At 51.4% G+C, this 23,286-nt stretch overlaps 2 protein-coding genes across 5 annotated transcripts; both read right to left on the minus strand.

The window, feature by feature from the left end:
* Nucleotides 1-204: 204 nt before the first annotated feature.
* On the minus strand, nt 205-13,346 carry GSDMB (gasdermin B). Its single transcript, XM_058445550.1, has 11 exons — nt 13,331-13,346; nt 12,624-12,872; nt 7,789-7,960; nt 5,195-5,363; nt 4,397-4,481; nt 3,639-3,677; nt 2,442-2,468; nt 1,593-1,753; nt 1,329-1,467; nt 905-975; nt 205-464 (listed from the first exon to the last, which is right to left on the minus strand). Exons 2-11 carry the CDS (start codon nt 12,856-12,858, stop codon nt 312-314), a joined length of 1,251 nt encoding a protein of 416 aa, XP_058301533.1. The 5' UTR covers nt 12,859-12,872; nt 13,331-13,346; the 3' UTR covers nt 205-311.
* Nucleotides 13,347-16,593: 3,247 nt separating this feature from the next.
* Nucleotides 16,594-23,100, minus strand: ORMDL3 (ORMDL sphingolipid biosynthesis regulator 3). Of its 4 annotated transcripts, none has more exons than XM_032163502.2 (4): nt 22,978-23,100; nt 19,571-19,766; nt 18,662-18,813; nt 16,594-18,235 (listed from the first exon to the last, which is right to left on the minus strand). In XM_032163502.2, exons 2-4 carry the CDS (start codon nt 19,742-19,744, stop codon nt 18,100-18,102), a joined length of 462 nt encoding a protein of 153 aa, XP_032019393.1. In that variant the 5' UTR covers nt 19,745-19,766; nt 22,978-23,100; the 3' UTR covers nt 16,594-18,099. The 4 variants fall into 4 exon arrangements, with proteins under 4 accessions (XP_032019393.1, XP_032019394.1, XP_058301876.1 ...); XM_032163503.2 differs by having other exon boundaries at nt 19,571-19,761; nt 22,978-23,095; XM_058445893.1 differs by lacking the exon at nt 22,978-23,100 and adding an exon at nt 22,328-22,358.
* Between the last annotated feature and the right edge of the window lie 186 nt (nt 23,101-23,286).

Raw genomic sequence — 23,286 nt, forward strand, 5'->3', positions numbered from 1 at the left:
TTCTTATCTGCTGCTGCATTCTTTTTATCCTCGTAGGTTTATACAAAGCTTTCTATTGCTTTACTGTCATTTAGCGAGGCTTCAAAAGACAAAATTAACATGCACAACCTGCCACTTTTAATCAGAAGTCCATGCATGAAATCCAGGCTGGTTTTGGATGTTAACATGGAGCGAACTGGATACATCAAAGAATGGTTGGCTGCTCGTTTTAAAGAGGTCCCACTGGTGACAGGATGGTAGTGGCGATGGCAGTGAGGACAGACTGGTGAAGGGAGAACCCAGAGGCTTGTGGGGAGAAAGGGCTTTTGTAGTTAGGAAGAGACAGAGGTAGGCCCCTCAGCCAGCTCCAGCAGGATAGAGACAACAACATACAGCGCACAGAGAATTCGTGCCTCAGGGTCATAGTCCATGTCATGAGGACTGCTGGCCAGCTCATCCCAGTTCTGCTCCACGATAGGTTTCACCTGGAAGGAAACCCACCAGATTGTAAGAGCCAGGAACAACGATATACCAGAAATGGCAAATATTTGGCCACACTCCTTACTGCTGAGCCATCATGGCACTCTTTCCTGCAGAGCCCGGAGAGCTTCATACTCTCTCAACATAGTGGCAGGCTCAGCTAGTCAATCTGCATGGGAACTCAAGATCACACCAGCTGCTGTCCTGGGACTAACCAATTTGCAGCCCTCTCTTGCCCATAGATAAAAAACAGAGCCTAAAGAACCCACCACAAATTGTCCTGGCAACTCTCTGTCCAGGGAATTGTCACAAACCAGCTGCATGGATGTGAGCCGGCAGAAGACTATGGAATAAGAAGGGGCTGTACCCTGGGACTTCTGGGTCCCTTGAGAATATGGGCATTCCCTTCCACTATGACCATGGTCCTCAGCCTAGGCTGTCTCACCTGGTCCTTCAACAGAGGAAGGGTCCCCTTCTCCAGGGCCTCAGCCACAAGCTGCTGCTCTTCAGACAGCTCTGGGGGCAAAGAAAGAGAGTGGTAAAAAGGAGAGATACATGGTGAGACAGGGCCTCAGTGGCTGATCACACCCAGAACATGCATCATCAAAAGGTTCCAGAGAGCCCCTGGGAGTGCTAGATGAGAGTTACTCCAAATGGGCCTCTGCTGTGACTCCTGCTTCCCTCTTGGCCTGCAGGAGTCACAGACGAGGAACCAGCCCCTCAATGCCTGGCCTGAGGAAGACATGAAGGGGTGCCCCCCACAAACTGTGAAGGGCAACGTGCAGCCCCTCCTCCCAAGATGTGACTCCCCACAGGGCCTGTCTGCTCACACTTCCTCCACCCCAGCCTACAGCGAAACCGTTCCTCACCTAGCAGGGCATCCAGGAAGTCCAGAATGGCTTTTGCACGTGCTTCTACCAAGACCCCAGCAGCATTAAAAAGGCTGCTTAGGAGAGGCTTGTCTGGGTCCTCCATGTGCAGCTCCCCGGAAATCAGGACCTCAGATACCTAGGGCCAGGAGGTGTGGGAGATGAGCAGCAGTCTCACCATAGCAGATTATCCTCATTGTGCCAACTGCCATCCCCTCTGGCTCCTCTCTCTCTCTGCCCCAAGGCTTTCTTAGGGTCCCTTACTCTTTGCTCTAGATCCTGCCGAATCTCCTCCTTGCCGAGGCACTTAGTGAGGGAGTTTAGCACATCTTTTCTCTTCTCCTCCGTCAGATCCTGGAGGATGCTCTCCATGTCCTCCAACTTCTCCTTCGTGTTTCTGGAATCCTCCGAACTCAAAGACTTTCCTATAGAGGCAGCAATTGAGAACCTGGGCCACCCAGCCCAAAAGGCTTTATTTCTAAGGCTCTGTTATTTGTCTGACTGTCTTCTGGAGACCACCTCTTTGTATCTTCCCTTCTTCCAGTCTTTCCGGGTTAAAATTAAGCATCCTTCTTCCAAGATACCTACCATCATTGCCTCCCACTGACCCCACTTCCATCTCCCATCTCCCCAGCTCACCCCAGGTCTAGTCCCAACCCCAAATTCTTCTCCACCTCCTGGAAAAAAACAAAAACTTGGTTATTTGGCCCTTGCCATTCAAAGTGCAGTCCTTGGGCCACACTAGAAGTAATTAGGATTTGGAGAAAGTTAAAGCAGTGGTTCTCAACCTTGACTACATGAGAATCACCTGAGGAGTTATTACAAATCCTGATGTCCAGGCCACACCCCCACAATTAAGTCAGAGTTTCTGGAGACGGGACTCAGTTGTCACTAGTTTTAAAGTTTCCTGGTGTAATTTCAGGGTATAACCAATGAGAACCACTGTGTTTAGAGGAGACACATGCAGCCTCCAGACTAAAGTTGAAACCTGCTAGGCAGTGCCCCCACCTTCCTGCCCACTCAGCTGACCCCATCTGAGCAGCAGTCTTGAGTCACATGGACTCAGGGTGGGTTGGTGCAGCCACCCTGAACACACTTGTCTATCACCCTTACCTAAACAGGATGAAGCACCATCCTTCTCTGCAGAGAGAGGAAGAGTTATTTCAGAATCTTCAGATCACCTCCAGTCCCCTGCAGACTTCTCTTCCCAGTGACGGAAGTTTTTACTCTTGCAATCTAAGCCCTCACTGCTGGTGCCAGGGAGCCTGCATCCTCATCAGTGTGTGTCAGTGGGAAAGCACTGTACTTGCAGACCCTTCCCACATCCTCAAAAACAGGCAGTCATAGGACTGTGCCTAGACGATTGAGGAGGAAGCCAAGGCCCAGAAAGGGGGCAGCATACACTCAGTCGCTCCGCAAATTTGGGTCAGACTTCTCTATCCCTTTCCAAGCTCTCTTAGGCAGTACAACCCTGCTGGGATCAAGGGGAAAACTTAGAAATTCCAGAGGAAGCCACATAATTCAGAATCACAGGGACCTTCTAGTCTCACTCCTTTATTTTGAAGTCAGAAAAGGCTGGGCACGGTGGCTGACGCCTGTAATCCCAACACTTTGGGAGGCTGCAGTGGGTGGATCACTTGAGGTCAGGAGTTTGAGAGCAGCCTGCCAACATATAGTGAAACCGTGTCTCTACTAAAAATACAAAAAAAAAAAACAAACTTTGCTTGGCGTGGTGGTGGGCACCTGTATTCCCAGCTACTTGGGAGGCTGAGGCAGGAGAATCACTTGAACCCAGGAGGTAGAGGTTGCAGTGAGCCGAGATCACACCACTGCACTCCAGCCTGGGCAACAGAGCAAGACTCCGTCTCAAAAAATTAAATTAAATTAAAATAAAGTCAGGAAAACTGTGACTTAGGAGGCTGTAGAGCTAGTGAGTGGCAGGGTGGGACTAGACCCTGAGACTGCCTGACTCCAGTCCAGGACCCTTTTCACAGCCAGTGCTGTCATGCTGGAACTGGCCAAGTCATTTAATTGTGCTTCCTAGGTCAACAAGCCTTCAGGGAGGGCTGTAAGCTCAGGATCCAGCTGACTGCCAGCATAAAGTTGTCCTAGGAGCAGCCTGGAAACCCTAGTCCAATGTACAATCCAGACTCTTCAACAGGCTAATTTTTCTCCTGCGTTTGCCATGGTTCCCCCCTGTGGGTGCGTCTTACCACATCCTTGGACCTAACCACTCTATAATTCCATTTTTAAAAATAGTGTCTTTGCCCATTCTGAAATGACGAACAGGAAGCCCAGCAGCTCACTCACCTTCTGGAAAGGATTTTGTTTTGCCCCTGAAATGAATATCTAAACCAGCACCAAAAAGGGAGGAAAAAACAAGTTATTGGAGAGTTCTCACTCTGTAAGTTCCCTTTCTCCAGTCCCTCTCAATCCCTATACCAGCCTCCAATCAAAAAAAAAAAAAAAAAGACAACTGTTCTTTCTGCCTGTAATCCCAGCTACTTGAGATGGAGTTTTGCTCTTGTTGCCTAGGCTGGAGTGCAATGGTAAGATCTCGGCTCACTGCAACCTCCGCTTCCCAGATTCAAGCAATTCTCCTGCCTCAGCCTCCCAAGTAGCTGGGATTACAGGCACACACCACCACACCCAGCTAATGTTTATATTTTTAGTAGAGACAGGGTTTCACCATGTTGGCTAGGCTGGTCTCGAACTCCTGATCTCAGGTGATCCGCCCACCTTGGCCTCCCAAAGTGCTGGGATTACAGGCATGAGCCACCACGCCCAGCCAAAAAAGACAATTATTCTACTTGGAGACTGGGAGAGGAGTTAACGACTCTTATGTCATGTTCAGGCAAATCCTGGGTCAGCGGGTCCAGGTCCCCAGGTCAGAGCATGGAGCCTCAGTCCTTCCTAGTGCTGAACCCACCCTTTTCCCTGGACCCCTCCCCAACCTCCAAGCTCACCAGCCACCCACCCTAGGCTGACAGAGCCTGGTTGAATCCCACCCCCCACCTCACTGGTGTGTTTAGGGCCCCCCATCCTGTTTTCCATCAGCCTTTGCTTACTCATCATCTCCTTGTTGGGGAAGACAAGCTGCTTTACTCGATAGCTCAGGACCCGATTTGGGGGGATGGTCACTTCCCTTTGGCCCTAGAAAAAGGAGCTCACATTGACGGATCCCCAGGTGTTTTTACATCATTATCTTGCCTGATCTCCCAAACAATCCTGTGAGGCAGTCATTTGTATCCCCATTTTATAGACGAGAAAACTGAGGCTCTGAGAGGTCAGCAGGTGAGCCAGTCTCACAGCTAAAAACAGTGGCAGAGCTGAAATTTGAACCCACGTCTGATGCCAAAACTCATCTTGTTGCCACTGTTCATTCAACAAATGTTTACTGAGGAGCTGCTTTGTTCTAGGCACCGTGGCTCCTGTCCTCCTACCTCCTAGAAAGGAGACAGACAATAAACAAGCAAAAATACACCTGTGTGATGATGAACCATGGGAAACGTACAAAGAAAATGAAGGCTGGGCGCATGGCTCACACCTGTAATCCCAGCACTTTGGGAGGCCAAGGTGGGTGGATTGCTTGAGCCCAGGAGTTTGAGACCAGCCTGGACAACATAGCAAGACCTCATCTCTATTTAAAAAAGAAAGAAAGAAATGCAAATGAAAAGAGGGCACTGCTAGAGAGTAACAAGGGAGGGACTGGGCAATGCCACCCAACCTTTCTTGGGGCAAGGTGGCCAAGAGCAGCAGGGCTGCTCGGAGAGGAGTGAAGGAAGAGTCCAAGGCTGGCATCGCCTTGACCTGCGGGGTGTGGGCCAACACTGGCCTCCACAGTCCCTGCCTCCCAGGATCCTAACCTTGTGTTTATAGCTGAGACGGCCCTGAGAGATCTGGCTCCAAAATTTATATTGCCGGTCGCTTTTCAGGGTTTCCTCCTTTACTGTCTCCAGAGTTTCTGTCACCAGATACAGGTTTTCTCTCGTATTAATTGATCGGAATGAAAAGGGTAGTTCCCTCTTCAGCTTCCTGGAGAGAGTGGAGAGAGATGAGAGTTGAGGATCTCAGGGCCTTACCTCCCACTGACTCTTCTCCCTCTCCGTGAGCCAGCTCCTATTTAAGATTAATCGCTTCTGAGACTGGAAAACCAAGGAACACTGCACCCCATCACAGTTCACTTTACCCACCTCGGGGTGGAGGTAGGGGTGGGGTACAAAGTAGAGCGAGAGGCCAGGTACGGTGGCTATCGCCTGTAATCCCAGCATTCTGGGAGGCTGAGGTGAGTGGATCACCAGGCACACATCTGTAATCCCAGCTACTCAGGAGGCTGAGACAGGAGAATCACTTGAACCCGGGAGGCAGAGGTTGCAGTCAGCCAAGACTGCACCATTGCACTCCAGCCTGGGCAACAGAGCAAGACTCCACCTCAAAATAAATAAATAAAAACAACGTGGGGCAAGAATTCACTAGCATTTATGGAAGATGGCAATGTGCCAGCTGTGAGACACGCTTTTCCATTTAACCTTCACAATCCTATGATGGTAGACAGAATTACACCCACTTTCCACGTAAAGATACTGAGGCTTAGTGACAGGTTGTGAATGGTCCAAGGTCACACAGCTAGTAAGTGTAGAGCTGGGATTCAAACCCTGGTCAGTGTAAGTCCAAAGAGAGTGCCCTTCCCATGACACTGAGATAGGCATCTGTGAAGCCCAAGACACCCTATTCTCTGACAAGGGGCTCCAGCTCTTTGCGCTGGTCCCTGGAGCCAGCTGCATCACCTGCCCTTAGGCTCATGAAGCATCTGATTCCATTCCCGCTGGGGGAAACTCATGTTGAGACCTAAAACAGTCTGATGGAGTTTCTATTTGCAATCAAAAGGCCCTCAAGGAAGACATGGGTCCCTGCCTCCGATGACTTTCCCCTACCTATCCAGTGCCCCACCCCACATATAGATACCAATACCCTCACCCACCTGACAAACAAGCATTCTATAATAGAAAACACTGAGCTCTCTTAGAACAATTCTGAAGGCCTCTCCCCAGCAATACTGTGGTAGGGAGGGGTAATTCAAAGGACCAGTAAAATTTTATTGTAAGCCTTTGTTTTTAATTTATTAATAAAAAAGGGTGGCCTGGGCATGGTGGCTCACACCTGTAATCCCAGCACTTTGGGAGGCCAAGGCAGGTGGACCACCTGAGGTCAGGAGTTCGAGACCAGATCTCTCTCCAAAAAACCCTGGCCAACATGGTGAATGAAACCCTGTCTCTCCTAAAAATACAAAAATTAGCTAGGCATTGTGGCGGGCACCTGTAGTCCCAGCTCCTCGGGAGGTTGAGGCAGAAGAATCTGTTGAATCCAGGAGTCAGAGGTTGCAGTGAGCCAAGAATGTGCCATTGCACTCCAGCCTGGGCAACAAAAGTGAAACTCCGTCTCAAAAAAAAAAGAAAGAAAAGGAAAAGAAAAAAGGTACCCGCTCCACTCAAGGAGAGCAAGGCCAGGAAAATTGTGGGTCACCTTCCCCTGAGCTACTCTTCAATCTCCAACAATCCCAGCTGAGGAAAACAACAACAGAACTATTGCTGAGGGGATGGCTAGTGATGCCCTCTTGAATTGGAAGCACCTGCCCACCAGCTACCAGAACCTCTGTGGCATTGGATTGGTGCCATCTTGCTGGGGTGGGGTGGCTGCACTCCGTGCAGGAAACGTCCTCCAAGGGGTTCTTTGCTTTCCTTCTGCTTCACTTCAGCTCTCTTTCACTCAGTACCTACTGTGTGCTTGGGGTCAATACAGAGAGGTTAGTAAAGTCAGTCCCTTGTCACAAGTTGCTTCCAGTCCAGTGGGAAAGACGAACATGGAGGCCACTGGCTTGCCCACAAGGCAGAGGGAAACAAGCACAAAATACTGATGTGGGCAGCTCAGTGCAGGAGAGCAGAGGAGAGCAAAGGAGAGTGCCTCTTAAACCACCAGGTTTGGAGGCGGAGGTTGCAGTGAGCCGAGATCGTGCCATTGCACTCTAGCCTGGCCGACAGGGCGAGACTCCGTCTCAAAAAAAACAAAACAAAACAAAAAACAAAAACAAAAACAAAACAAAACAAAACAAAAAAACCAGGTTTGTCCAAGTCAGAGGAATTAACCAAACTGGGGGACAGCAGGGATATGAGTGAACTGGGGGCATCAGAAGTCTTCCTGGAGGCTGCTCCTGGGTGAATGAGAAGGCTTTCTGGAGGCAGAGCAGAGGAAGGCGTGCTTGCGTAAAGGCTGAGGGAATCCTGGAAGTAGAGAGTGAGAGGCTGCCCTAGAGAGCCAGTCCCCCACAAAGCTCATGAAAAGCAGGGAAAAGAAAAATAAAAATAAATAAATTTAAAAAAGAGCCGGTCTGCCACCCTTGAATCCCTTGGTGCCCAAGATGGGCTTCTTCCCCTCCTTCCCTGCTGCCCAACTCCAACCTCACCTGTTCTCAAGGGTAGCCAGATACTGCTGGGATATCCGGTTCTCAGATATCTTGATTTTCTGATGGTGGAAGCCCTGGAAGCTGCCTGAAATTGTTATTTCTTTGGGTAATCTCACTATCAACTCTCCCTTTGAGTCTACATTATCCAGAATTTGAAACTCAGCCTTTTGACCTGGAAAGAGAATGGTAAAGGTCACTCTGGAGCGGATCCCCAAAAGATCTCTCTCCAAAAAACCCTCCCTGGGGCAGCCCCATCCGGGGCTCCATGCCACCATCCCCCTCCCTTCTGAGGGAGCACCCAGCTGTGGCTGTCCAGGAAATGCTGTTCTCACCAGAAGCACAGTTACCTTGGGGTCACAGGATCCCAGATTTGAGCCCACTCCTCCACCTTCTTACCACATGACCTTGGGTAAGTCACTTAACCTCTTTGAATCTGTTTCTTCATCTATAGTAGGAGAATATTACTAATGTCTACTTCCTATATTTAGGGAAATTAAGGCCGGGCGCAGTGGCTCACGCCTGTAATCCCAGAACTTTGGGAGGCTGTGGCAGGCAGGTCACTTGAGGTCAGGAGTTCGAGACCAGCCTGGCCAATATGGTGAAACTCCGTCTCTACTAAAAAATACAAAAATTAGCCAGGTCTGGTGGTGTGTGCCAGTAATCACAGCTACCTGAGAGGCTGAGGCACGAGAATCGCTTGAGCCCAGGAGGCGGAGGTTGTAGTGAGCTGAGATCGTCACACCACTGCACTCCAGCCTGGAGGAGAGAGTGAGACTCTGCCTCTCTGCCTCAAAACAAAACAAAATAAGAAAAAGAAAAGGAAAGGAAAAGAAAAGAAATGAAGAAATTAAATATAATGATGCAGTTAAGCACTTAACCAAGTGCCTGGCATACATTTTAACTGCTCAATAATTGTAAGCCAGTCTTGTAGGCTGAAACGAGACAAAAAAGTAAAGCTAAAGAAGTAGGAGCCCCAGCCAATTGGGAAATAAAAATTAAGCAGCTCTGGGTGGGCACGGTGGGGTGGCTCACGCCTGTAATCCCAGCACTTTGGGAGGCTGAGGCGGGTAGATCACTTGAGGTCAGGAGTTCAAGACCAACCTGGCCAACATGGTGAAACCCCATCTGTACCAAATTAGTCGGGGGTGGTGGCACGTGCCTGTAATTCCAGCTACTTGGGAGGCTGAGGCAGGAGAATCGCTTGAACCTGGGAGGCAGGGGCGAAGATTGCAGTGAGCCAAGATCAAGCCGCTGCACTCCAGCCTGGGCAACAGCGAGACTCCATCTCCAAAAATAAAAAAAAGCAGTTCTGTCGCTGTTGTTTGTATGAACCACACAAGTATGAAGTGAGGCAACCCTGGAAAGTCACCCACATGCATGGACTCTGCCCTGATTGATCAGGCACTAATAAGGGCCTTGGTTAGGAGTCAGTTGCCGCCCTGGGGTTCGTGGAGGATGTGTGGGCATGCTGAAGGGGCTGCGTGCCTTTGTCTCCAACCTCCCAGATGGGAACCTACAGGGGAGGGAGAGCTCCCACTGCTAGGTTTTGGAGGCAGGGCTGGATTTCCAAAGACAAATCCATTTTGGAACTGGTGGAAATGTGACAGAATTAGAAACAGTGCCTGAGATCACTATTTGTGTGTACATGAGACACTAATGTCTTAGGGACCATTTGCTTCTTGAACAGTGTAAAAGAAAAGAAAAATATCAGAGAGTAAAAAAAAAAATAAAAACTATGTGCACAAAGAGTACTAAATGAAGAAGAGGAAAAAAAGTAACTTCTGGTAGAGAAACCTGACAAACATTACTTCAGCCAAGTGATCAAGGTCAACATCAACAGTGATAGGTCATGTTGATAGTACGTACCCCTGATGTGATGTAATAGGAATGGTACTTTACCTCTGTGGTCTTCCTCCCGGAGACCCAGAACCCAGTCTAACCATGAGAAAAAACATCAGCCAAATTCCAACAGAGGGACATTCGACAGTATCCCTGACCAGTACTGCTCAAAACTGCCAAGATTATCCCAAACAGGTAAAGTGTGAGAAACTGTCACAGCCAAGAGGAGCCTAAGGAGACATGACAACTAAATGTAATGTAGGATTCTGGATGGGATTCTGGAATAGAAAAAGGACACTAGGTCAAAACTAAAATAACATGGGCTGGGCGAAGTGGCTCACGCCTGTAATCCCAGCACTTTGGGAGGCCAAGGCGGGCAGATCACCTGAGGTCAGGAGTTCAAGACCAGCCTGGCCAGCATAGTGAAACCTCGTCTCTACTAAAAATACAAAAAATTTGCCAGGTGTGGTGGCAGGCACCTATAATCCCAGCTACTAGGGAGGCTGAGGCAGGAGAACCACTTGAACCTAGAGGTGGATGTTGCAGTGAGCCGAGATCATGCCACTGCTCTCCAGCCTGGGCAACAGAGCAACACTCCATCTCAAAAAAAAAAAAAAAAAAGTTAATATGAATAAAGTATGGACTTTAATAACAAACACAAAATCCTATGGACTTTAATAACAAACAAAAAACCCTATGCACACTCTTTTTTTTTTTTCTTTTTGAGACGGAGTCTTGCTTTGTGGCCAGGCTGGAGTGTAGTGGTATAATCATGGCTCACTGTGCAACCTCCACCTCCCAGGTTCAAGCAATTCTCCTGCCTCAGCCTCCTGAGCAGCTGGGATTACACGCATGCGACACCATGCCCAGCTAATTTTTATATTTTTAGTAAAGACAGGGTTTTGCCATGTTGGCCAGGCTAGTCTCGAACTCCTGACCTCAAGTGATCCGCCCGCCTCAGCCTCCCAAAGTGCTGGGATTACAGGCATGCGCCATCATGCCCAGCTAATTTTTAATTTTTGTATTTTTAGTAGAGACGGGGTTTCGCCACGTTGGCCAGGCCGGACTTGAACTCCTGACCTCAAGTGATCCACCTGCCTCGGTCTCCCAAAGTGCTGGGAATACAGGCGTGAGCCACCATGCCCAGCCCTATGCACACTTTAACTGCACCATCAGCATTATACAGTTACAAAATAACCCATTTAAATAGGGAGCAGACCAAGCTAAAAATCAAATTACCAATTCCCATCATTGTAAGGATTTTCTAAGTTTGGTTTCACCTCTGCCTCCGAATTTTGTATGCACACAGATGAGCTTTTCCTTAAAGGAAGTTGACTGACTTATTCAATTTTTTTTTCCAGACTTACACTTTGCCCTGTCCCTGGGGAGTAATATTATTGTGGCAAAATATCCTAGTTCTGGGTTGAAGTATTTTTCCATTTTCAGTGAATTGATCATTTGGCAAACTGATTTTTTTTTTTTTTTTTTTTTTTTTTTTGAGAGCTGGCTTTTAGCAAATTGGCTCTCGGCAATTTACTTTTCAGAGAATTGACTCAGTCTTTGAAAAATGCGAATCTGAAATTTCTCCAAAAGCCCCTTGCTTGCTTAACGAAACTCTGCTTGTGGAAAGGTCCACCACCTCCAAGTAATCTGGGTACTGCTCTTGGTCACTTAAAGCAGTTCCTGGCACATTGTAATACTCTAAAACTGCTCAGCGCTGTTAGAGCTCTTTTCCATCTCTTGGCATGAGACCTCATAAAAAGAAATGGACTGTATCAGAGAGGTCTGAGCTATGAACTCCTTGCCATTTTTCATATTATGAAATATTTTTACACATTATGAAATATAATGAACTCCTCACCATATTCCAGCGTGGGCTCCAAGTGAGAGTTCAACAGTTAACCCTGGGGCTTCTGAAACCCAAGTACCCCAGGAATAACTGAGATCAGAGGCAGGGGGTTGGAATAATTGACTCTTCCATAAAGTCCCTCAATACCTTAGGGATTTCTGCTAATCAGCAACTTCCCTTTCAGTCTTGATAGCCAGGGAACATGAAAGGATAATTAGAATCACCACCACGACCACCGGATGATGGGAGATAACTTTTATTGGGTGCTCCTTTTGTGGCAGGCACTGTGATAAATGATTCACATAATTTGTTCTCATTTGATTTTTTTTTCTTTTTCTTTTTCTTTTTTTGAGACAGAGGCTTGCTCTATCTCCCAGGCTGGAGTGCAGTGGCACGATCTCGGCTCACCGCAACTTGCGCCTCCCGGGTTCAACAATTCTCCTGCCTCAGCCTCCTGAGTAGCCAGGACTACAGGTGCATGCCACCACGCCTGGCTAATTTTTTGTATTTTTTTTTTTTTTTAAGTAGAGACGGGATTTCACTGTGTTAGCCAGGATGGTCTTGATCTCCTGACCTTGTGATCTGCCCACCTCGGACTCCCAAAGTGCTGGGATTACAGGAGTGAGCCACCGTGCCCGTCCCTCATTTGATTCTTACAACAGTCCTCTAGAGTTGACACAGGAGGAAACTGAAACTTAGAGCAATAAAACAACTTGTCCAAAAGTCACCCAGCTGATAAGAGGCAGAGCCAGTCTTTGAAACCAGGTGCTTCCAGCCCTAAAGCCTGCATCCTTTCTTAACCAGTAAGCAAACTGCCCTCATTTACTTATGCATTTAAATGATAAACACATGAGAAGAGCTCTGCTAAATTAAAAGCAGATTATTTTACATGGGAAAAAAATGGAAAAGAAGACAATTTAGGAATGGTTTCCAGTGGAAATAAATCTCCACTTCTCCCACTCTCCTCCCACCATGCAGCTCTTCTGTGCATTTCTTAAATTAAGGTGTGTGGATGTGTACAAACAAATTCCACAGTTTCACTGTTGATTGGTTGATTTGGTTGATAACAATGGGGAATTGAGAAGGAGATGGAGTACAAATGGTCAAGGCCTCCTGGCTGGCCACCTGTCATCTACCTTATACTGACCTTGGAGCCCAGAATCCAGTTCATCTAACCTCTTGTCCCCATCTGTGTCCAGAATGTCCATCAGGGTGAGGCCTGTCGTGTAGTGCCGGCATCCAAAGAAAGTTCTCTTCTCCCCCACCAGATGGAAGCAGCGGAATCTATCAGCATCAATGAGGCTTCTAACGGCAATCATATCCCCTCCAGCATCCATCTCCTTAACTACAATTCTTGTGATTTCCTCAAATACGCTGAACATTGCGCCTGGACCAACTCGGAAACAGAAGCCAATTTCAGTTTTTGGGAGGAGGGTATTGGTTCAATTATTTAAATCTTTCACATTTGGCAGCCTGAGGTGTCAGGCCTCTGAGCCCAAGCTAAGCCATCATATTCCTTGTGACCTGCATGTATACATCCAGATGGCCTGAAGCAACTGAAGATCCACAAAAGAAGTGAAAACAGCCTTAACTGATGAGCCTTAACACAACTTCCACCATTGTGATTTGTTCCTGCCCCACCCTAACTGATGCGATATAGTCTCCCCCGCCCTTAAGAAGGTACTTTGTAATAGTCTCCCTGGCCCTTAAGAAGGTACTTTGTAAAATTTCTCCGCCCTTGAAAATGTACTTTGTAAGCCTATCCCAAACATATAAGAACTAATGATAATCCCACCACCCTTTGCTGACTCCTTTTTCGGACTCAGCCTGCCTGCACCCAGCCTTGTTGCTCACATAAAGCCCGTTTCGTGGACTCTCTTCACACGGACGCACGTGACATGAGGTCAAGGAAGAGCCAAAGGTTCCAGGACAACCAGTACGTGGAATGATTTGCCTGCCTTACTTCTAGAACGTGAGGCAGCCATGACTCAGTAAAGAGGGCTAAACATCACAGATCCCAGATTCTCCTCTGCCCCTCATGGAACCCATCTGGAGGAAAAAAGTAGCAGCTATTGCCCCAAATAGGGAAAGTGAGACCCATTTTCTACATCTCCCACAGTAGAGTTGCCCCCTTGTTCCAAGGGGCCTGAGGGATGGAAAGGCAGGCCCACCATGCCCCAGCCAGACTAGCCCCAACGTTGATGAACAGAGGAACCAGGGAGGGATGATGGGCATGGTTGCCAGACTTCACATTACTAAACTCAACTGGTCTTTTCTTCCCTTGGCTCTGATTCTTGGACTCCCTGCCTTGCTGTATTCTGCAAGGCAATTGGATGGGTGCCTCCCTATCAACAATTTCCCAATGAGGTGGTGGTAAATTGGCCTCAGAAGAAACAAAAGCTTCCTGGGATCCACTTCCCCATCCTACCTTTGGCCACCTTCCCCTATATCCCTTCTGCCCGGCCCAGGTACTTATCCACTCGCTGCTTCCTCCTCTGTCTCTGCCCCCATCATGGTGGTTGACTCTCAGTTCACTACCAAGCTGGGAATTCTAGGCGTCTGGAAAGACAGTGCCCGGGAAGGAACCACAGGCCCATCTCAAGTGGTACCCACCTCCTCTCTGACCTCAGCTGTTCACCAGAAATGGAAGTTGTGAGAATCCCCACAGATCTCCGCACAGTTCCTGGCCTCTGAATCTCAGGAAGCTAAAATAATGAAATTGAAAGTTGTCCAGGTGCAATTTCCTGGACAGGTGGGTAGGGTTGGGTGCCCCATCTCCCAAGCCTTTAGATAAGCCACCTTATTTTTTTTTTTTTTTTTGAGACAGAGTCTCGATCTGTCACCCAGGCTAGAGTACAGTGGCGCGATCTCGGCTCACTGCAAGCTTCACCCCCCGCGTTCACGCCGTTCTCCTGCCTCAGCCTCCCGAGTAGCTGGGACTACAGGCGCCCGCCACCAAGCCCAGCTAATTTTTTGTATTTTTTAGTAGAGACAGGGTTTCACTGTGTTAGCCACGATGGTCTCGATCTCCTGACCTCGTGATCCGCCCGCCTCGGCCTCCCAAAGTGCTGGGATCACAGGCGTGAGCCACCACCGCACCCGGCCAGATAAGCCACCTTATAACTGAGCTGGAAGCAGATTAGGGCCAGAACCACTTCTTCTTCTTGTACCCAAGGAGTGGGTAGGAGATCCTGATATGTATTCTAGGTTGAGTGTGGGCCAGACAATGGTGCACACCGCGGCGCCCTGGGCCATGCAATCCAGTGTGTTTGGAATAGAGAAATGGAATATGAGTAGGTATCAAGTGCCAGCAGGCAATGGCTGTGTCTGTGCCAGGGATATGAGGACCATAACCCAGCAGAACCAGCTGCCCAAATGCCATGCGATGGTCAACACTGAAGACCCAGGACAACAGCAGCTAACACCTGGAGGGAACAGGGTGGGCCTGTAAGGAGCACTCAGCTTCCCTCCCCATCCCATGCTCCTGTGTACACTCTCAAGGAGATGCTGGTATTCCTTATCTGGATGCCACCTGGCTTCTCCACCTACCTCCTTCTCCAGGGAGAGGCCTCTGACCTCACCCATGTCCTCTCTCAGAGATAACCACCCGGGTGAGCCCAGCCTGTCTTCTGGCCTCTGCATGCCTCAGTTCTGAAAGAACATTTGAAGGGATGACAGGCCAGGCGTGGTGGCTCACGCCTGTAATCCCAACACTTTCGGAGGCCGAGGCAGGCAGATCCCTTGAGGCCAGGAGTTCAAGACCAGCCTGACCAACATGGCGAAACCCCGTCTCTACCAAAAGAAAAAATTAGCCAGATGTTTTGGCACATACCTGTAATCCCAGCTACTCGGGAGGCTGAGGCATGAGAATTGCTTGAACCTAGGAGGTGGAGGTTGCAGTGAGCCAAGATGGCGCCACTACACTCCAGCCTGGGTGACAGAGCAAGACTCAGTCTCAAAAAAATAAATAAATAAATAAATAAAAAATAGACGACAGTGGTGGTAGTAACGATTATAATAATAATAATATGGCTACCATATATTGAGTATTTACTATATGCCAGCCACTGTGCTAATGCTCACAACAGCCCTAAGAGGCATTATCCTTACACAACAGTGGAAGAAACTGAAGCTCAGAGAAGTTGACACAGCAACGTGGCTAATAAGTGGCGAAGCTGGGATTTGAACCCAGATCATTGTTGATGTTCTCCAGCACCTCACCCTGACTATACTCTTGCAGGCTGGTGAAAGCAACCAGGGCACCCCTACTCCCAGGAGTGAAAGCAGTGGCTATATCTCTCTTTCCAGTACTGTGTGGGCTCTACTCGGAGAGGGGTGGTGGCTGGACTTGGGTAAATATCCCACACTCCCTGACACTCACTCCAAGGGTGCTGTGATGGTGGACCGGGGCCAGAGACCCCAGGCTGCTAGGGGCAGCTCCTCCCTTCTATCTGGGACTTTGTGCCTTTCCTGGGAATAGCAGCTGATACTCCCCAGAACACGCTGGAAGGTCAGTGCCCTCGTGAGATAAGGATTCCTTGCTATAGGACTCCTCTCTCTCCTAGCCATGTTGGCCTCAGAAAATCCCCAGAACATCTTCCCCTGCCACTCAGGCTTATGGTGAGAGGAGGAAGTATGAAAAGTCCCCTCCACTGAAAGGCCAGAAGGAAAGGCAGCGCTCCCAGGGGAGAGGTGACTGGGGAAAGGCCTTGGGGAGAGAAGTGAGAAACTGGAGAAGGGCTGGGGATTCACCAGGAAGGACCGGGCACCACTTGGGACCCTGGCTCCACGTGTAAACCATTGCTGGACTGTCCTCATCCCTGGCCATGGCACAGGTCACCCCAGCCTCTGGGGCCAAGGCGCAAGACCTGTCGGAGAACAGCCAGGCAAAAGCACAGAGAATTTTGCTCTCAGACTACCGCTGCCGCCGCCAGTTCCCTCACAGCCCCCTTGGGGGATTTCCCTGCTGAAGCCAGCAGAAAGCCCAGCAGTCCCAGCGCCCCTCCTGCCACCGCCAGAGCTGCACTGATGCCCCACCAGCACCTCAGTGGGAGCCGCTGCCCACATCCCTGCCCCGTCCCTTCAGCCTTCCAGGAAGCAGAGGCCAGACACAGGGAAACAGAAACATGTTGCCCTTTTATTTGCGTTTCTCGGAATACTGTACAAAGGGAGTAAAAATCCTATTCACACTTCGCTTAGAAAGATTTTAAGGTGAAAGTTCCCTATGGTACATGGGGTGGGAGATGCAGGGTCAGGAGGGAGAAAACAGGCCCAGTGACCTCTCCTGCTCCCTCGGACCCCTGGAAGAGGACACAGGGACCCACACCTTTTCAAAATTAACACTGCCCCTAGTCCGACTGGGGAGAGAAGAAGGCTCCAGCTCAGGCTCAGGCTCCCAGCCTCACTTTCTTCTCTGCAGGCTGAGACAGCACCTACAGGCCACGCCTTCATCCTTCCTCTGTGCTGCTTGAGCAGGGATCCTACAGGACTCTCACCACAGACCCCATGTGGGGTGGCCTCACAGCGCCACATGTGCCTGCCACATGAGAGGCCTTGCCCAGTGCCAGTCTGCATGAGGAAGTTAAGGGGTGAGAGCCTGCAGAGGACCACAGCATCCATCGTTTCTGTCACAGCTTCTCCGTACCCCCGCAGGAGTCAGGGCCAAGTTGGACCTATGCTTACAATGACTCACGGGCCTTTTCCCCACCTGTCCACCCAACAGCCAACCCAGGAGTTAAACCCACAGCAGCCTCCCTCCCTCATTACTATCACATTCTGTGGGTAAATTAACCCTCCAAGTCTGCTTCCCTCCCTGCCCACATCCCAAAGAAGATTGGGTCTAGCTTCTGTCCCTACCCCTCCCTCCCTTACACCAGTCCTCTGCTGCTACGTGGCCCCATTCTTCTAAGTCTCGATTCACTAGCCCCCCTACAGCTCCCCAACCCCCACCAGGCCAGGATGGCAGCAGCCCTGGCCCCCTCACCTCTGGGACCAAGCCATCTCCACTCCACCCCATCTTCCCCCCGCGACCCTCCCCACTCCCAACCAGGACCCAGGGTGGGTTGCAGGGAAGCTGCCAAAAGCCTGGGACTTGGATTAGACAGCTCTCTACCCAGAAGGGCAAAGACCCATCCCACACTTGCTTCCATACACAAAAGCACACACTGCGTGTCATCGAAAAAACCTAGGAATCACAGTGAAACAATCCAGAAGCTGTACCGCCCTCTGCTCCCTATGCAGGGGTTAAAGTGCTTTGGCTGCCTGAGGGCAAACAAGTGAGCAGGGGTTTTTCCCCTGGCCTCCTGTCCCAACTGCGTGGTCCATGTTCAGCCCAGGAGCCCAGCCCATTCCATGACCACCTCCATGGAGTCTCTATTCAAAAAGCAAAAGGAAAAGATCAAAAAATTCAGATAAGATCAGAGCCTGGGGGGCCTACCCCAACCCCACTACAAGCTACTCCAAGTTGGCTACTGGGGGAAGCGAGGGGGGAAACTAGGCCCAGAGGCTCAACCCCCATCTCTGGCAGTGTCCAGAGGCTTCTTCTTTCTGTCTTCAGTGTCGCAGCACACGCCTTTTACCCTACCCCTCCCCTGCCACCCTGGGCAGGGGAAGGGGCTGCACTCTCAGTACTTATTGATTCCAAAAATCCGGACTCCGTGGAGCTGGGGCAGCTTGGGGATGAGCACGCTCATCAGAGACACGGTGTTGAGGACAAAATGGATCTGGTCGTACTTAGTGTAGAAGCTGGTGAGGAAGTACCTGGGAGCGGAAGGGTGGGGAGAGATATAAAAGAATGTTGGGAGGACCCCTTCCTCCCTCACTTCCTGGGTGGGGAAAGGCAGAATCCTGACAGCTAAGGAGTTACAGAAGAGGTCCCCAGACCAGAGTAAGAAGCAAGAGCTCTCAGGCTAAAGAGGCCCCTTCCAGCCCAGCGCCGCCCCCACCTCCCAGCTTCACCCCAAGCCTGTAGGCCTATCTCACTAGCAGGAAGGAAGCTCCAGTGGAGGAAAGATGGGGCCAGGGAGGCCCAAAGCCTGAGCCCAGTGTAAGACCCAGGAATATTCCAACTTCCTCTGTTCATCCCTACAACAGGAGCCACGGCAGGGTTAATAAGCATGGCTGGGCCCTGGGGTCCTCCAGGCCTTGCCCTGCCTGCTGGTGTCTTCCTGTAGCCCAGGCACTCACAGCACGATGGGTGTGATGGTCAAGAACTTCCGAGAGGCCGTGAACTGGACCCCATAGTCCATCTGCTCCCAGTGGGTTAGCAGCCTCGCCTTGCCCTGGTCTGGGGTCTCAAAGGGTGTCCCCTTCACCGTGTGCAGGAAGATATACATGCCCTGGAGGAAGAAGTCTTTGTTAGAGGATACAAAAGGGAAAAGGCTCCCCTGTCCAGCTCCTCCACCCAGTCACAGACAGAAGTAACTCCCAGTGATCTAGAGCCTCCCTCTGCTGGGCAGGGGGATATGGGCTGGAGGTCAGGATGGAGCACCTAGGAGTATGGCAGGAGAAGAACAAGGGGACTCCCTGGGGGACGGGCTAGGCCTGGCATGAGAATGCATGGTGGGAGTTTGCCACAAGACAGGCACCGAGATGCTGCCCCTCCAGGCCACTCATAGTCCCCTGTGCCTGTTGGGAGGAGGCAAGTGGATGGGACTAAGCCCTGCTTACCCGCCAAAGAGTGCAAGGTAGCAAGTGGTGAGGGAGCAGAGAAGGGCAAAAGTGGAAGACGGTTCAAGAAACTAACTTGAGAAAGGGGCATTTCTGTATCAGCCCAGGCACCAGGACTCCCGGGTCCTGGGAACTCTCTGGAGCCCTTTGTTCAGCTCTCAGGGGCACATCTTCCAGGCCAACAGCCACCCCACCCTAGAGATGTGGAAAAATCTGCAGATTTGATTCCTGTCATGGTACACAGGGCAGGAACCCAGAAGGGGGAGCAAGGCAGAGAGATAAGGGCTAGGCCTGGGCTCTGGAGGCAGATGTCAGTACATCACCCTGACATCTGGGCCAGGCCCGACAGGCTCCTCCTATCCCTCAGCCCTGCCAAAGAGCAGCCCACGGGGCAGGGGCAGGGGCAGACAGCAGGCAGGCTCTCACCATGTTGTGAATGAGGTTGGTGAGGGTCCAGACGACAGGGACACTCACAAAGGGGATGCTCAGCAGCACGACGTGGAGGAGACCGATGGCCAGCACGTAGGAGAGCCAGATGCCACGGCTGTTCATCACCCGGGTGTTGGGGTTCACCTCGCTGTGCGCTGTGCCCACATTCATCCTGCTGCCCCTTTCCGCTGTTCTGCAAACAAGCAGCACAGGTCAGACAGGTCACACTGCTTTCCCTGCTCCCTCTCACCCTCGGATCCCGCTGGGAGGGAGGCCCTTGTTTCCCTGAGAACTCCAGGCAGTTCCACTCTTTTGATTCTCAAGCATGGAAAGTGGAGAAAGTCCATGTGGACTTAGCTCTACTCATTTCCTGCTGCTGGGCTGGGATAAACAACAGGCTGCCCCATGCACCACCCCACTGGGACAGGGCCCTGGCAGGGCATCGGAGGACAGGTCATCAAGAGGCATGCAGCCCCAGGGCAGAGAAGTCAAGGCCCATTCCCCAGCCTCACCCCCTATGGCACTCCCATGAGGACCCTCTGCCGATGAAGCCCCAGGGAGAGAATTCTCACTCAGCACAACCCCTGCTGGACTGTGTCTCACTGAGGGCCTAATGTGGGACATCTACTCTTAAGCTCTTCCCATCAGGAGGGAAAGGAAGTGAGGCTTGTGGGTACAGGCAGCAGTGGATGAACTATTTTGAGGTCACTGCATCCACTCACCTCCTCTAATTTTTTTCAATTCTGGATCTCCCCAAACCCCAACTTAGGAGGACTCATCAGGTAGAAAGAGGGAAGTGGGGAGGGAGGAAGAAAGCAGAAAACAACAGACTAGAGACAACCTTCGCCCAGACCTGGAAGGCACCCCTCCTGGGTGACACAACAACCCATCCGGATGTTTTCTCCATTTGGCAGCCACTCAGGCCAACCCTTGTGATGCCACCCACTCCGCTGCCAAACCACCAGGGCCCTTTTCCCCACAAGAGAGGCGAGGATAGAGAACATGGCCAACACCTGTAACTCCCATAGAGAGCTGGAATCCACTTCAACGTATGTCTCCCAAGGGCACAGACTCGAACTTGTGGCCTCCCTCCTGCCCCTGTTCTCTGTCCTGCCCATCCTCACCTCAGTCTCCCCTCTCAGCACCTGTTTCCAGGTTTATATTAGCACCATGCCTTCCCCTGCCCAGCACCAACGGTAGGAGTCCTGCAGCAGGAGGAACCAGGAGGTGGCCGCAACCCACAGTGAGCAGAGGGAAGTAGAGAAGGAAGGGGTGGAATGATCTGCCCCTTGTGCAGAGTTTGGCCGTCCCCAGATCCCCGAGGGCCCTGTGACCAGGAGAAAGTGGAGACAGATGGCACCTGTGTACTGGCTCACCTCCCTATCTGAGATAGGGTCCTGCTTGCTAAAGACCGTAAGGTCATCACCATGGTAACAGCCCCATCTTTCCTGGGAATGCAGAAAAGAGTCCCAGATGGAGATATTCTAGAAGTACCCAGAAGGCCACCTCCCTCACGCCCCTGTGGCAGCCCCTTCAGACCCAGATGCTATCTATCTCTGACTAGGATCCTAGCCAAACCTGCACAGGAGCCTGCATCCTCAGGGGCCAGTCCTTTACTTCCAGGATAACAGAAGCAAGTTTCCTCTTCTCAGACAGCTCCAAGCTTAGAGACCTCAGAGAAAATGTGACCCACAACACCATCCCAGCAAGCAAACACTCTGATTGAAGTGACGCTCTGGGACCCATCAGCGCAGCCCACTAGGCTGGATAATTGAGCCTAACAGAAATTCAAAGATCTAGAAAGCCACAGCTGGCTCAGACTGTTTATCTTCCCAGGGCCTTGGGGCTTCAGTTACTCTTCAGTTACTCTAGCAGCCCCTGGGACAGCTACTACGCAAAAGCCTCCATCTGAGAGGGGAGGGCAGCATGTGGCTGAGAAGTGAGGGCTCTGAAGGACTTACCTCTGACTAAGGAGAGGGAAAGAGCTTCCCAAGTCTGACCTGAAACTGCCACCCCATCACCTCTCTGTAACCTGCACCTACAGGGGTGCTGGTATAGAAAGCCCACTAACCCTTCCTAGTATTTGTCCAGGAGTGTCAAAAGCCGTGAGGAATCCCAGATCACAGGACCCCATACGCCTTTCTGGCTTTCACAGGGCAGCCAACAAAACTTGATGAGCCTAGGAAAAGCCTAGACCTAGGTCCTAGCCGACACCCTCAGAAGCTTCTTCCTGAAGCCTAAACACTAGGTGCCCTGAGAGCAGGAAACCACCAGAGACCCCTGAAAAAGAAGAGATCAATAAACTAACAAAAAGACTGGCAACGAGGAAACACTCTTGAGACTTTCGTGTGACTATGGATACATATCACTTCCATTAGTAAAACAACCAACTGGCCCCTCCCCTAGATGGGGAGAAACAGAGAAGAGGCTGGCAGAGGTCGACTAAGTCTACAGGAGTTGAGCTGAAAACTTCTGCTTCCATAGCTGGCAGGTGGCTGCTTAGTGCTGGGCCCTGATGTGGTTTCATAACCTGCCTCAAACCAGAGCCTGCAGCAACTCTGTTCTGTTAACCACTTTTTTGCTGGTAGCTCTTTCCCCCTCCTTCCCTCCCCACCCTCTTGGCTCCACATACAAATATCCGGGTCCAGCCAGTATGCCAGACACTCAAGCCAAGGCTGAGCACCACCAGGGCAGCCACCAGGTGAGCCCTTCCCATCCCTCCCCCAGGAAAGAGCAGCCCTCACAACAGCAAACCTCCTGTCTTCTGGAAGAAGAGCACAAAACATCCAGGCCTGGATGGGGACCCCAACGGGGAGTCCGGGGCAGCACGTCACAATGCCATGTCCATTCCGCCCACCCCCCAAGCTGCAGGACCACAGCTGATAATCTCTCAACTTTGGCCCAGCCACCCCGACTGGGGGAGGGCGGTAGGAGCAGAAAGCGAGTGCCCAGGCGAGCCCGCACTAAGCACAGGAGAGGAGGAGCCAAGAGGCGGAGTCCTCACTGTTGTTGGGGTTTTCTGAGTGAGACCTCGGGCGCGGGGCCGGGGGGAGGGGTCCCGCTCTGTTCCCCAGCCTGGGTCTTCGCACTCGGAACCCGGCCCGGTCCGGGACCCCACAGCCATCTCCACGCGTTCACCCAGCCCTGGAGGCAGCCAAAGGTTTATCCCCGAAGCCGAGCCGCTCCCCGCCTCCCACCCCTAGCCGAGGCGCTCCTCCCGACGTTCCACCCCCGGCCTCCCGCTCGCACTTTATTCCTTGGCCACCTCCCCAGGCGATGCACCCCCTCCACCACCCACTCCCTCTGCCCCCGTCTCTCCAGCCCGGGACGCCTCCCCAGCAGCCCCCACCTTCTCTCCCGCCCCTCCCCTAGCCCTGGGGCCTCTTGGTTCCGTCCGGGCTCACCGTGTGGGGCCGCAGATCAAGGGCCCAGGAACGGTTCCCGGGAGCGGGGGCCGCTGCTGCTCCAGCAGCTGTAACCACCCGCGGCTGCAGCCTCTCCGCTGGCAGCTCCGGCCGAATCAGCGCTCAGCGCCGGCCCCCGTACGTCACCACCCCGCGCCGGCACGCCCGATGCCTCCTGGGAGTTGTAGTTTCTTCCGCTGGCTCCGGGCCGGCCCGCCCGACGCCTCCTGGGAGTTGTAGTTTTTCCCGGGCTCCGTTCCCGGCCTCTTAGGGGACGCACGGTAGGAAGTTGCACCGTGACGTGATGGT

Source organism: Hylobates moloch, unplaced genomic scaffold, assembly GCF_009828535.3.
Source record: "Hylobates moloch isolate HMO894 unplaced genomic scaffold, HMol_V3 SCAFFOLD_10, whole genome shotgun sequence".
Taxonomy (NCBI): Eukaryota; Metazoa; Chordata; class Mammalia; order Primates; family Hylobatidae; genus Hylobates; species Hylobates moloch.

Coding starts and splice junctions, on each gene's coding strand:
- ORMDL3 (XM_032163502.2), bottom strand. CDS start 19,744: ATGAATGTGGGCACAGCGCACAGCGAGGTGAACCCCAACACCCGGGTG. Junction 18,814..19,570: donor CCAACCTCATTCACAACATG/GTGAGAGCCTGC, acceptor TTCTTCCTCCAG/GGCATGTATATCTTCCTGCA. Junction 18,236..18,661: donor ACCATCACACCCATCGTGCT/GTGAGTGCCTGG, acceptor TTCCGCTCCCAG/GTACTTCCTCACCAGCTTCT.
- GSDMB (XM_058445550.1), bottom strand. CDS start 12,858: ATGTTCAGCGTATTTGAGGAAATCACAAGAATTGTAGTTAAGGAGATG. Junction 3,678..4,396: donor CCCCAACAAGGAGATGATGA/GTAAGCAAAGGC, acceptor GTGCTGGTTTAG/ATATTCATTTCAGGGGCAAA. Junction 1,468..1,592: donor GGCAGGATCTAGAGCAAAGA/GTAAGGGACCCT, acceptor TCCTGGCCCTAG/GTATCTGAGGTCCTGATTTC.